Consider the following 14215-nt stretch of genomic DNA (forward strand, 5'->3'; position numbering starts at 1 on the left):
CCAAGATCACATTGAATGGCGGTGCTGACTCGAAGGGCCGAATGGCCTACTCCTGCACCTATTGTCTATGTATCTATGTATCTTTATATCACTCGCATGAGAAAAGAACAAATCCTCTATCTACTGTTGATTGGCCAGGACTGAACCCTCAAATATATTCCATTAAAATATCCGCTTGTTGCTCCAGAGGTTAAAAGATTGAGATAAGCACCATTCCCAGGCGTTCCATCTGCAATGTCTCTTTTACACAATCCACTCCTTTCCACCTTTTAGCATTCCAAATTGAGGCCGCATTTGTACACAAGCAGCGACATCCAAGCTATTTATTCATAACCCAGGCAACCCCGGAATGAATTCAAGTCCTGGCAGAAACCTTTAATGTCTGCCTGAATGAGATAACCAGCATGAAGCATCTTGGCACATGCAGCTTTCTTTACCAACTATCACCTGTTCTGTTTAATGTACAGTGTGAAAGAATGTCAGAATAACATTGGCTGAAATACCCCTTCTCTCCTCGAAATCACTTGATGAAAGAATGGGGGGTGGGGGAGGGGGGGGGAGAGGGTTCATAATTCCCCCCAACCCCCCCCCCCCCCCCCCCAATACTGTAGATCAACCACATTTATCTCTGTCAACATAACCTTCACCGCATATTTTATGCATGATACACATTCCACCAGGTAGTCCAGTCCGGGATTTGAGTAGGACTGCACTACTGATAACAGCCTACTATGGGTAGTCTGTCTGTAAGCTGATACGAGGAGTGCAACATTATGTATTGTTCACTCTGCATGGGTTTCAATAAATGCTTTGTGGTTCACCTAATACTTTGTAATGGATTGATTACAAAACAAATACTGAATTTGACACACTCCTTCCCGATCCCCGCCTGCTCCTTTTCCCATGATGGTATCCCAACATGATGCATCAGGGAAAAAAGGCCATTTGGTGCATATGCTAGCTCTTTGCCAGATGCTTCTAACAAGTTTCACTTTCTTATTTTTTTCCCCACAACTTTTAGTTCTTCATGTATTTGCCCCATTTCTTTTGTGTATGTTGCTACCACTCTTCTCTCAGGCACTGCAATCCAGATTGCAACTTGCTGTGTGGAACTTCATCTGGAGACTCAGCCACTCCACCCTTACTTCTGTTTAAGTTAAAATTGTTCCTACGTCAACTATCCAAGTCATCTCACTATTTATTAGCTTATTATGTGAGACAGTTAAATTATAATGGATTCTGATCATAATTTTCAATCACTGCCATGTTAATCCAACTCTCAGTAAACTTCAATAAAACTTTATCATCCTCTTCCCTTCCTCATATGCAAGGTTTGTTAAAACGGGATCAGCTTCATTCAAAAGTGAATCTAGATACTGGACACTGAGGAATATTTAACCAAGGGCAACAACACGAGACGGAGTCCAATTCGAACCAGGTAGCATATCAGCAGAGGTCAGTAACAGTGGGGCTACCAGATTCGGGTTTCTTAGTTAGAGATAGAAATAAGCAAACTTATAGTAGAGACAAAAGCAGTGTGACTACATAATGCATGTGATAAATTTAATCCTCTATTGCCAGCAAATGTGGCAGGCAAGATCAAATTGTACACTATATCTAGTCCTACACAAGATAAGAATTTGAGGGATATATCTTAGAGAGCAACTCTGCCTCTGAAAAGGCCATGTGCTGGCTTAAAGAAATCTCAAATCAATGTATACAAGTTGCTCCATCCATCCGCATGAAAGAACTTACACACTGGAAAAATCAACCAAACCAATTGCTTCATCTCAACAAGATATTGGTGCTAAAGTGAAAAGACTTTCCAATTCCACTTAATTTGCTTAAACAGTAAATTCAGAATGAGCTAATTTGTATATCAATCCATCCTGATATTGTAGGGATGGTAGAGAAATATTGCCGGTCATTTGTTTCAATAAACTATCACAGAACATTCTAACACACTGCACAAGACGTGGGCTCTTAATATTTTCATATTGTTGTGTGGTGTCATAGCTTAGATAACCATGGTTGAAATGACAAAGTTATCTCACAAATACAAGAAAAAGAGGAGCAATAAATCTTAAATGACACTGGAGACCATTAAAATGCATTGTTTGTGTTACATCAGGCTCCCCTGAGACAAATAAACCAGTTCCTCTACAACTGTGCCAATAGAGGGTTACAAAATATAAAACAGTTCAGACCCAGCACTTTAGGTCAGTAGAGAGAAATTAACAATAGACCCAAATTTTGCTTCGAAGTGTTTAGGTTCAGATGAAATACCACTTCTATCAGAGACAATGTAATGCCTTTCACACAATTGGGGATCTCCTTATCAATTGTTGCATACAATAATTTGGTAAAGACAAAGCATTAAAAGTACTCAAATACAATTGTACTTTACATATTCTATGCACTGTTTATGGCTTGTTTTATTTCGACCTAGATTTTTTATGTTGGCTCTGGTGCCATATAAGTCCGTCTTTGCCCATATTTGTGTTTTGTCAACTCTGAACCATGTATGGTCACCCAGAAGGTTTCATTAGACCATTGGAATTGGCCACCAGCCATCGCTATTCAGACCCTGGTCATTCTCAGTGCTCAGAGTACTTACTCATCGACGGGTTTAAACAGCAACATTCCACCTCGACCATAACCTTAGCACAAATGACTTGGAAAGAGGAGAAAGCCCATGCATGCTAATCAAAATAGTTATTTTGTTTAGGTTTTTCATCGTTATCTAACCGCATTTGGGCGAACTACCACCGGATTAGAGGCCTGCAGGACAGTCCATTCAAGGTAAACATTTTTCCAAGCAAATAGTTGATGTGAAATTTGGCAAGCAATGTCAATATATTAAGGCGCTAAACTATGAATCCCGTGACGCCCTTTAAGAGTTGTTAATTGGATAAGACTCAGTTGACCTTCCAGTGTGATACTTGCAAAAGAGGGGGGAAAAAGGGCTTCCCACCTTTTTACAACCTTGAGATGCTTTAAACCCAACTACGTCATTCTGAAGCATGTTCACTGTCATTATGTCGGCACCACAACAGTCGGTGAGTGTACAGGAAGTTCCCAAAAACAGCTCAGTGACAATCACCAAAGAAGTGGTTTATAATCACTGTGGTTGAGAGATAAATCTCGGCAAGGCCATCTGGGATATCTCCCATGCCCTTCAAAGTGATTTTAATTTGGTTTAGTTTAGAAATGCAGCATGGAAACAGGCCCTTCGGCCCACTGAGTCTGCGTCGACCAGTGATCATCCCATACACTAGCACTATCCTACACACTGGGTACAATTTACAATTTTACCAAAGCCAATTAACCTACAAACCTGTACATCTTTGGGATATGGGAGGAAACCGGACCACCCGGAGAAAATCCACTTGGTCACAGGGCGAATGTACAGACAGCACCCGGTAATCAGGATTGAACCCGGGTCTCTGTCGCTGTATACAGCGACAACTCTATCGCTGCGCCACCGTGCCGCACGGTAATGCAATGGGATATTTTCCATCCATCAGGGAGGGCGGACAAAGCCTCACTTTAACTGCTCAAGTGAAAGACAGTACTCCAAAAACAACACTTGAGTGGAATGTCAGCTCACCTTTAGAGTGGGACTTGAACGAACAACCTTCTGATCCAGAGGAGATTTGCTGCCATTAGCTACAGCTGACATTACATAGCTTTTAGTTATGGGAAAAATGGCCAATATAGCTTCTACCAAAAAAATGGCCAATATAGCTTCTACCAAAAAAAAGCTGCCAACATTTTTGATAACTTAAAATTACACTAACAATTCCTAAGCTCTGTTTTAAGATGGCCAATAAATTCATGAACTAGAATGGTGCAAAGTCATTGATGCCATCTGTGCTTCTTCATAAGAATGACCTATGATTATCTCCTATGATTTGGGAGGCAATACCATTGATCATTGAGTAGCAGACAAGAAATCCCAATCCTGAATACAGTGGCCATTTAGTTTGCAAAAAGTGTGGAATTGGCTGTGGTATGCCCATGTTTGAATGGTCTTCTCTGTGAAGGCCTCAAAATGGAAAACGATCACCCACTGAAGGACCTGAAATGTCCTTTGAGCAAAATATATTCTGGTCCATCAAAACCCCACCCTTCCTCTCTGGTTTAATTCAATCAACGCAAAACTACCCTCATGGAGGTATGAATACAAAGTGATTTCCAAAATGCTTGATCTATTTTTGCCCAAAGTATTCCAATCGTCCTGTGATCGACTGTCCGGTAGGCCAAGTTAATATATATTATCAAGGAAATATGCACAAGCAAAGATAACGTTGGGGGAGAAATTTGTCTCTGGTCACCAGCGCTAAACATGCAACAAAATATTGGACACTGGTCGATCATTGCCTTCAGTGGAACTGTATATGCAAAGCAGTGCAACTGGTGGCCATATCTCGAACGTGCATTTGGGGTTGGCAACTTTCAACTAATTTCTCCACCACAGTATTTCTCTGTCCAGTGGAAGGTCAGGGTAGTCATACATCTACGTACATTAGGTCCAACATGTCATTCACAGACAAAATGCAACACAAGAGCATGCAGTGGAAAGATATCCTAAGTGTGTGGGTTAGTTGCAAACTTCTAAGGTTGGGGGTGAATGTCAGGAGTGAGAACGAAATGGGCTTGCCATGTGGAAGGTAAAAGAGCAAGAGAAATTAAACCTCAAAAACTGAAGGGGGAAGAGAGTGAGTGACGAAGAGGCAAAAAAAAAAATGGTACTAATGACTGGTCTGTAGTAGAACATCTGACCTGTTAGTTGGTTGTCGCCTGCAGCTGGGGCGATGCGAATGTATGGTGTTGTAAGCTGAGTCACAATTATCGCAGCTAAGGCAAAGGAAGATTTCCAGGTCAGCATGCATGAGAAAAAAAGCCAGACTGAAGCTAGACTAACAACAAGAATTACTCAGCGACCATACTTCCTAAACACATGTTACTGCATTTCTCTCTCAAAGAAAGTGAGTATTACAGACAGTGCAACATATTTTGTTGATAACCTACCTCTTTTGCACAGAAAATCATTAAAATTCTTACGTTAGTTTATCAAATCCATGAAGAAAACTGTATCGCATCCAGAAAACATTCAGGCAAAGGAAATAACTGCTCCATTTACACATAGCTTACCTTTATACAGCTACCATACAAAAGAATGAAACTAGACACGGTGTTTTGCTCAAGATTCCAGCATCTGCAGTTCCTTGTAAATCTGTCTCTGACTCTAATTATTAGTCATTTTCATTTAGCTATATTTTTCATCTGGATACCCTGTTCTTACTATGCCGCACTAGAGAATTGTCTGTTCATCTGCACTTTAACTAAAAACAAAGCAAGAGTTCATATTAACCAGAACTTTGCAGGTACTATCGCAACGTTGAAGAAACGTTTAGACAGAGGTACATGGATCGGGTAGGTTTAGCGGAGTATGGGGCAAAAGCAGGCAGGTGGGACTAGTGTAAATGGGGCATGTTGGTCGGCGTAGGCAAATTGGACTGAAGGGCCTGTTTCCACGCTGTATAACGCTAGCCTCAAATTTTTCTCCCCTTTCAATTAGGGGGGTCACCTTGCTCAGCACATTCCCTTCTCAACTTATCTGAAGTCACTGAGTCTAGACCAATGTTTCTCTCCATTACTCATTACATTAAATCTTCGAGGATCCTTGGATCAATTTTGACTTCCTTCCCCAGACTATCATATCATATCATATCATATATATACAGCACGGAAACAGGCCTTTTCGGCCCACCAAGTCCGCGCCGCCCAGCGATCCCCGTACATTAACACTATCCTACACCCACTAGGGACAATTTTTTACATTTACCCAGCCAATTAACCTACAAACCTGTACGTCTTTGGAGTGTGGGAGGAAACCGAAGATCTCGGAGAAATCCCACGCAGGTCACGGGGAGAACGTACAAACTCCTTACAGTGCAGCACCCATAGTCAGGATCGAACCTGAGTCTCCGGCGCTGCATTCGCTGTAAAGCAGCAACTCTACCGCACATGGACTTGGACTTGCTAATAATACATTAATGGACATGAATAGGGCACATCATCATTAATGCAGAACTTCAATGGTTCAATCATACTTTATTTGTCACATGTGTAACTACACAGTGAAATTCTTTTTGCATATTTACACACGTGGGCAACTTATAGCAAGCGATAGCCCATGAATTTCATGGCTTGCAAGATTCCACCGTCCAATTCAAGAATGTGACACCCCACCCTCAAGTTCCTACAAGATCCATGTTGTTAGATCAAATAAATGAGAGAAATAGTCCTATTTAACTGTGTGAAATCTAATGAAAATTAATCAGTCTGGCTAAGAAAGTGAATAATATAACTGGAGGTTCCCATTCTCTCAGGTACTGAATTTTTGTTAAAAGGCTTAGAAAAGTAAAAATGTTAGCTTTTTTCCTTTCTGTTTTTCCTTTTCTTTCTCTTTGAAGCAACCATTTCTTTCTTCCAGTGACAGGGAATGGTTTAATATGAGGGGTAAAATGTTTCCACACAGGGTGGAAATTAGCTGCTGGAGGAGGTAGTTGGGGCAGGTACTATCATAATGTTTAAAAAGCATTTAGACAGGTACATGGATAGGACAGGTTTAGTGGGATATGGGCCAAACGCAGGTAGGTGGGACTAGTGTAGATGGGGCATGTTGATCGGCGTGGGCAAGTTGGGTCAAAGGGCCTGTTTCCACGCTGTATGACTCTGTGAATGTATGACACTTCTATCCCTTTATCTCTCTGGACTTGGTTTTTACATTGAATTCATCCGTTATGAATGATCTTCCAAAGTTTCTACATCTCTCAATCTCATTTTGTCTGGGAACTCTCTAATGAAGATAGATAATCGCACCCTATGAAGATCTTAGTTTGAGCTTCCAGCTCTTAACAGGGCAAAATATTCTTGAGCTGCAGGAAACAGTCACCGTGTTCCCAGTGTGAAGCAGTGATTTCCTGCCTACAATATGGGTGATCATGGATGTTAACTCATATCCTTTCATTGATACATTTTTTAATGTCATAGAATCACTGAGTATAGAAATAGGTCCTTTGGCCCAACGTCCCCATGCTGACCAACATGCCCCATCTACACTAGTTCCACCCGCCCACGTTTGGCCCATGTCTTCCAAACCTTTCGTATCCATATGCCTGTCCAGATGTTTCTTAAATGCTGTGGTGTGCGTATAAAACTATTTAATGAAATTGGAGTCTATTTTGTTCCTCATCTTCTTCCACAAGCCAGCTTTGGAAAAGAGCTCCCAATCCATGGCTGGACTGCTGCTTTAGCTCACTGGCCTTTTGCTGGCTATTGTTAATTCAACTCTATGACTGGCAATTTAAGAGGTAAGCTTTAGTGAACAGTGGCCGAGTGTAGTGAACAGATTCCTTCTCATTACATTGTGGATGGATTGATCGAACAGGGCTGAGAAGCACAGACATTTCAAACCATTGTCTCAATTCCTTGAGGTGTAAAATATGCCACTGCATGATTCTGAACAAAGCTGGACAAAAAAACCAAATGGTTCGGAAGTAATTTCTTTTTCCATCTGACTTAATTCTACTTTGAGATAAAAAGATGTCTGGCAAATATGCAATGGGTTTCTGCATTTCATATCATATCATATCATATATATACAGCCGGAAACAGGCCTTTTTGGCCCTCCAAGTCCGTGCCGCCCAGTGATCCCCGTACATTAACACTATCCTACACCCACTAGGGACAATTTTTACATTTACCCAGCCAATTAACCTACATACCTGTACGTCTTTGGACCACACCAGGACTAAATTGGACTGTTACTTGACCTAGCAGGATTGATTGCATTGTGCATGGTCTGAGAATTTTGAAATGACACCATGCAAATTCACTGACATATCATAGATACAGCAGTCAATCCAGATTTAAGGCTTCGTCACATCAAGCCATTTACTATTAACATAATTCACACAACATCTTGAAATTATTGCTTTCAGGTTGTCTGATGTAATTTAAGGCTGTTCATCTCATCTTTGGTCCTATTTACGGTGCTCTACGAAAAATCCATACACTTCAGCCCATTTTCCATCCTCCCTCGAACATGCTAAACTTTGCAAAGGAATACTTTTATAACTAAAGTTACTGTTTATCCATGAAAAATCTTGTGCTTAAATGGCCTCAATATCGGCTTGGGATTCCCTGTTATCAGAAGAGGATAAATTGTCCAGTGTGTTGATCAGTTGTAGAATCATGGAGCTATACTGCAGGGAAACTGGTCCTTTGGCCAAACCTGTCCACGCTGACTCAAATGCCCCATCTATACCAGTCCCACGTGTCTGCATTTGACCCATATCCCTCTAAACCTCTCCTATCCATGTACCTGTCAAATTGTGTTTTAAATATTATTATTGTGCTTGCCTCAACAAATTCTCCTGGCAGTTCATTCCACAAATATGCTCTTTTAAATATTTCTCTTCTCGCCTCTAGTTTCTGATACTTTTCCCTAGGAAAAAGACACTGCGCTTTGACCTTAACCATGACCCTCGTGATTTTTACGCACGTCTGTATGATTACCCCTCAGTCTCTTACACTGAAAGGGATAAAGCCCTTTCCTGCCTATCTTCTCTCTATAATTCAGGACCTCATTTTAGCAACATTTTAGATAATATTCTTTGCACTCTTTCCAGCTTCATGATATCTTTTCTACAGCAGCGTGACCGACTGTACATAGTACTGCAAATATGGTCTCACATTGTGTACAACTGCTACATAGCAAGGCCTAAACTCAGGGTACTGAATAATGAAACCCAATTCTGTCTGACTGTGACATCACTTTGAGGGAACGATGCACTTGTATTCCTAGGTTTCCTCTATTCTACAACAATCCCCAAGGCCCATCTTGTTCCCTGCAAAAGTCTTACAGATGACACTTTCAGCTGCTGTAGCTCTTCAAATAAAGTTACGGCTTGCCTCACCTGCTCACTGTCTGTAGACATTCATTTGTCATGTTGCATGTTCAGTATCTAATCGTGCAAGATTGCACTGCAAGCTGACATTCTCATAAGATCATAAGATCATAAGTGATAGGAGCTAAATTAGGCCATTCGGCCCATCATGTCTACTCTGCCATTCAATCATGGGTGATCTATCTCTCCCTCCCAATACCATTCTCCTGCCTTCTCCCCATAACCTTTGACACCCATACTAATCAAGAATCTATCTATCTCTGCCTTAAATATATTCACTGACTTGGCCCCCACAGCCTTCAGTGGCATAGAATTCCACAGATTCACCACCCTCTGACTAAATAAATTCTTCCTTATCTCTTTCCTAAAGAATGTCCTTTAATTCTGAGGCTTTGACCTCTAGTCCTAGACTCCCACACTAGTGGAAACATCCTCTCCACATCCACTCTATCAAAGCCTTTCATTATTCTGTATGTTTCAATGAGTTCCCCCCCTCATTCTTCTAAACCCCAGCGAGTACAGGCCCAGTGCCGTCAAACGCTCATCATATGTTAACGCACTCATTCCTGGGATCATTCTTGTAAACCTCCTCTGGACCCTCTCCAGAGCCAGCACATCCTTCCTCAGATATGGTGCCCACAATTGCTCACAATATTCCAAATGCGGCCTGACCAGCAACTTTTCGTGCCTCAGCATTACATTCCTGTTTTGTATATGAGTCCTCTCGAAATAAATACTAGCATTGCATTTGCTTTCTTTACTACCAATTCGACTTGCAAGATTTTGGGAATCCTGCACCCGCACTCCCAGGTCTCTTTGCACATCTGATTTCTGGATTCTCTCCCCATTTAGAAAATAATCTATGCCTTTATTCCTATTACCAAAATGTATGACTCCACACTTTGCTACACTATATTCCATCTGCCACTTCTCTGCCCACTCTCCCAACCGATCCAAGTCTTTCTGCAGAGTCCCTGCTTTCTCTACACTACCTGGCCCTCCACCTATTTTCATAACATCCGCAAACTGCCACAAAGCCTTTAATCCCCCGTCCAAATCATTAATATACAATGTGAAGAGCAGCGGCCCCAGCACCGACCACTGCGGAACTCCACTAGTCATTGGCAGCCAACCAGAAAAATACCCCTTTATTGCCACTCTTTGCCTTCTGCCGTCCAGCCAACCTGATATCCATGCTTGTATCTGCCCATTGATACCATGGGCTCTCATCTTCCTCAGCAGCCTCCCATGTGGCACCTTATCAAAGGCTTTCTGAAAATCTAGGTAAACAACATCTACTGGTTCTCCTTTGTCTGTCCTGCTATTTACTTCTTCAAAGAATTCCAGCAAATTTGTCAGGCAAGATCTTCCCTTCACAAAGCCTTGCTGACTTCGGCCTATTTTATCGTGAACTTCTAAGTACTCTGTAACCTCATCCTTTATAATGGACTCTAAAATCTGACCAACCACCAAAATCAGACTAACCGGCCGAGAGTTCTCACTATTCTGCTTTGCTCCCTTCTTGTGCAGCGGGGTAATATTGGCAGTTTTTCAAGCCTAATGTACACACATCCTCAGAATGAATGCAACTACTGGTTTGAGACCAGATTTATTCAATCTGTAGTAACTATTGGGGTCTTGTAGCACACCAGGGTGTTGCGGCACAATTAAACGTTCTACCTGATTTAGTTTTACGCTGGCCTTTGCTCATACCCACTAAACCTAAAGGCTAACAAATATCATTAGTAAACCCAAGAGAGTTAGTAAAACGTTGGAACTAAGAATTGAGTTTCAATCGCAATGTTGTCGGATTCTAATTACAATCTATTTCAGAAAACCGAAGTGCGGGTCTTTCAACTTAAAAATGGTGCTTGAGGGCTAATAAAATCACATTCAATTGATATAGATGGACAATAAAAATTATAGAAGCAGAGAAAAAATAATTTTAAAATTATTGGCTTACAATGGCTTACCAGAGTGTACATGAAAAATGATTAAAAGTGGGACAGATTGCTGATAAACAAGGTACAATTGCCATGGCATTAATTTTTAGAATCACTTTCAGACATCCCAATATGATTTAAAATAAGTAGCACTTTCAAATAGAATGATTGTTGAAACGTTAATAGTTGCCTATACAAGATGTTGAAAGCAAAACGATGTTGATCAATATTACACTGCAGAGTGAAGAAATATGGGAGACATGTTAAAGTTTTAATGTAATAATTCAATCATGTCAAAAACAAAGCGTTGTATCAGAATTATTTCTGTCTAGAATTTTGCATGTCGTACATACGTGGAAAACCGTTTCAGCCATAAATAAAAGGAATGTTCTGACTGTGGAGCAAAAGAGAACAGCTAAGACATACCTTTTGTCGCCACCCGGACGCAGTCAATTTTGGTTTCCTGTGACAAATAAAGAGGAAAGAAGTCAGCTAAAGTAAACATAACTTCGTCACTGTTTGCAATCCATCGATAAAGATCAACTTGGAAGCAAAGCTACGTGATTTTCTCGCTTATTAGCAAATGTGCTCAGCAAATTCAACGTGTATCCCAGTCCCTGACAATTGGAATGAAATGTACTTGGCATTTCAGATAAATACTTCAGTTAACATTTATCTGCACGACGGAAGAAATTAATTGGCAAAGGCAGCAAGGAGCCTTCACGCCGACAACACATTGACCTTGAGTGCTGGAGAGCAAGCATCAAGAACATCTCTGACATTTTTTTCCAAGAACAAAATCAACTGAGCTTCAGCATTTGGCGTTGTCATGGCAATGTTAAGAGGAAGCCATTCCATTGCATTACAAAACCACTTCCAAATCACCATAGATGGCCAAAATCCTTTACCGTTCACACAGAACATAGAAGAGAGTTAGGACTCCCTGTAGCTCCGACCCTTGGGTCCTGTTAACATTCTCCTAAATCTTCTCTGCACATGTTCTAGTGTAATGGCATCTTTCCTTTAGCAAGGCGTTGTAAACAGAGCTATTTAGGCTGATCTCCTTGCCCCACTCTCAGCCTGTATCCTTGTACATAATGGCTTCTCATCTGCCTCTTTAAATGTGGTGAAGGTTTTCCTTCAGTACCCTTGCAGGGTGTCCATTGCAGACCCACACCACTGCTTGCCTGAAAACAAAATCTCTAACTCTCCCCTAATTCTTCCATGAAATAATTAAAATCCATCTTGGTCTTACTGCAAAATGGAAAACATCCTTTATGTTCACCTGAAAAGGATTATGACAAATATCAGCCATTATGACAAATATGGCAAATAAGAGGAAAGATGTCATATGTGTTCTTCAGCTGAAGTAAACATAACATCACGAACAGTTCTATTTCCAACATTACGCGAATGTATTTCATAATGTTTCCTTCATTAAAGGAAATTCACAATGCAACAGGCAAGTACCAGTTGTCGCTTTGAAGTATTTTGTTTTGAACACATACACAGAAATTATAGTGAAAAAAAATTGTCAGAGTCAAACAGCATGGAAAAAGACCCTAGTGTCCTCGTGTTGACAATTGATTAACCAATGCCCATAAGAGTGCCAGGAACTAATGAAACCTATTTCACCCATTCCATTCGCTTTTTCCAAATCCATTATATGACAAGATCAAGCTGAATCTCTTTATCCACAGAGAAGAGATATTGCAAAGATTCCCTATGATAAATGAAGAAGGACTCCAACATTCATTCCCATGTAAACGCAGGCTTTGGAGAATTGCCCATGGCTTCCCTCTTTGGATTATGGCCACTGTCGGGATCAGTGAAGGAATCAGACAACGCAGAAGAAAGCAGAAAACATACAATAAGCTATTGTGGAGGGAATAAGACAAGTCATTATATGGCCAGAGGCCTAAAAGATGAAAGAAGAGGAAGAGTGTTTAATTGTCAGAACAATGAAACAAGGAAAATAGGTGATGTTTTGGGTGGAGACCCTTCAGACTCTTTCTTCAGACTATCAGACGAAGGGTCCCGACCCGAAACGTCACTTATTCCTTTTCTCCAGAGATGCTGCCTGACCCGTTGAGTTACTCCAGCATTTTATGTCTGTTTTCTGTGTAAACCAGCATCTGCAGTTCCTTCCTACACAATGAGACTCTAACTTACTTTACAGACATACTAAATGCAACAACATACAATAAATTATCAGTTATTCTAAGTAATCAAATGAAGGAAAGGGAAAGGGTGAGAAGGAACATTTATAATAGAAAGAAGAAGTTAGATGTAGCTCTTAGGGCTATCGGAATCAAGGGATATGGGGAGAAAGCAGGAACACGGTACTGATCGAGTTATTCACAAAATGCTGGAGTAACAGCAGGTCAGGCAGCATCTCGGGAGAGAAGGAATGGGTGACGTTTCGGGTCGAGACCCTTCTTCAGCCATGATCATATTGAATGGCGGTGCTGGCTCGAAGGACCTAAAGGCCTACTCCTGCACCTATTTTCTATATTTCTATGTTTCTAATACAACTTTATGGTTGCTCAGGAGCTTTTATTCACATAGAGAAGGATTCTATGCTGTGCAACCCATTGGGAAACTCGTATCCTTCATTCCCATTCTCTGCCAATATAAATGGATACACGAGAGTCCTCACTGTTTATAAACAGTGTGAATACAACCAGCACAAGTTGCCATACTGCACTGTGCGCACAGAGTTCCGTGTAATAAACTGAAGGCATGTATTAATTGAAAGACTTGCATTTATATACCTTTCACCAAAACACCTCAAAACACTTTACAAGCCATGAATGAAGATCAGTGTAACTGTCAGGTCTTCATAACAAAAGCAAGTCAGAGATACGCATTTGTAAAAAGGAATTAACATCATCCACAAATTATTTCCCAAATACAAAATTCAAAGATATTTATCTATAAACGCAGCAAAAGGAACAGTATTTTTTTTTCAAGTCTGGGGAACGCTGATTAGCAATTGCTTTTGAATTTTAATTATTTTCCAAAAATATTATCCCATTATATTTGGAAAAGAAAAGGAAAATGCAAATAACTACAGTATATATTTAATCTGTAACACACATATGCTTCATTGATTTTTAATTAGTCTGTCTTTAAGAATTGCTTTTCCTCTTCTTTGGAAGATGTGTAGAATCTTTTCATGTATCACATAATTCCTGTTTACTTCAACCGAATCAAGGAAAATCCAAATTTAAGTTTATTTTCGGCATGGTTCGGCATGGAAACAGGTCCCTCGGCCCACCGAGTTAACGC

At 40.7% G+C, this 14215-nt stretch overlaps 1 protein-coding gene across 6 annotated transcripts in view; it reads right to left on the reverse strand.

The window, feature by feature from the left end:
- LOC144592686 (receptor-type tyrosine-protein phosphatase mu) overlaps window positions 1-14215 on the reverse strand; it is a 606124-nt gene that overhangs the window by 193995 nt on the left and 397914 nt on the right. For 5 of the 6 annotated variants that reach the window (XM_078397500.1, XM_078397496.1, XM_078397498.1 and 2 more), the window contains exons 13-14: window positions 11351-11387; window positions 4786-4860 (exon numbers count right to left, since the gene is read on the reverse strand). In XM_078397500.1, coding sequence (XP_078253626.1) covers window positions 4786-4860; window positions 11351-11387 — 112 coding nt within the window. The remainder of the gene's footprint in view (window positions 1-4785; window positions 4861-11350; window positions 11388-14215) is intronic. The other variant, XM_078397499.1, reaches the window with a different exon arrangement.

This window comes from Rhinoraja longicauda, chromosome 4 (assembly GCF_053455715.1).
Source record: "Rhinoraja longicauda isolate Sanriku21f chromosome 4, sRhiLon1.1, whole genome shotgun sequence".
Taxonomy (NCBI): Eukaryota; Metazoa; Chordata; class Chondrichthyes; order Rajiformes; family Arhynchobatidae; genus Rhinoraja; species Rhinoraja longicauda.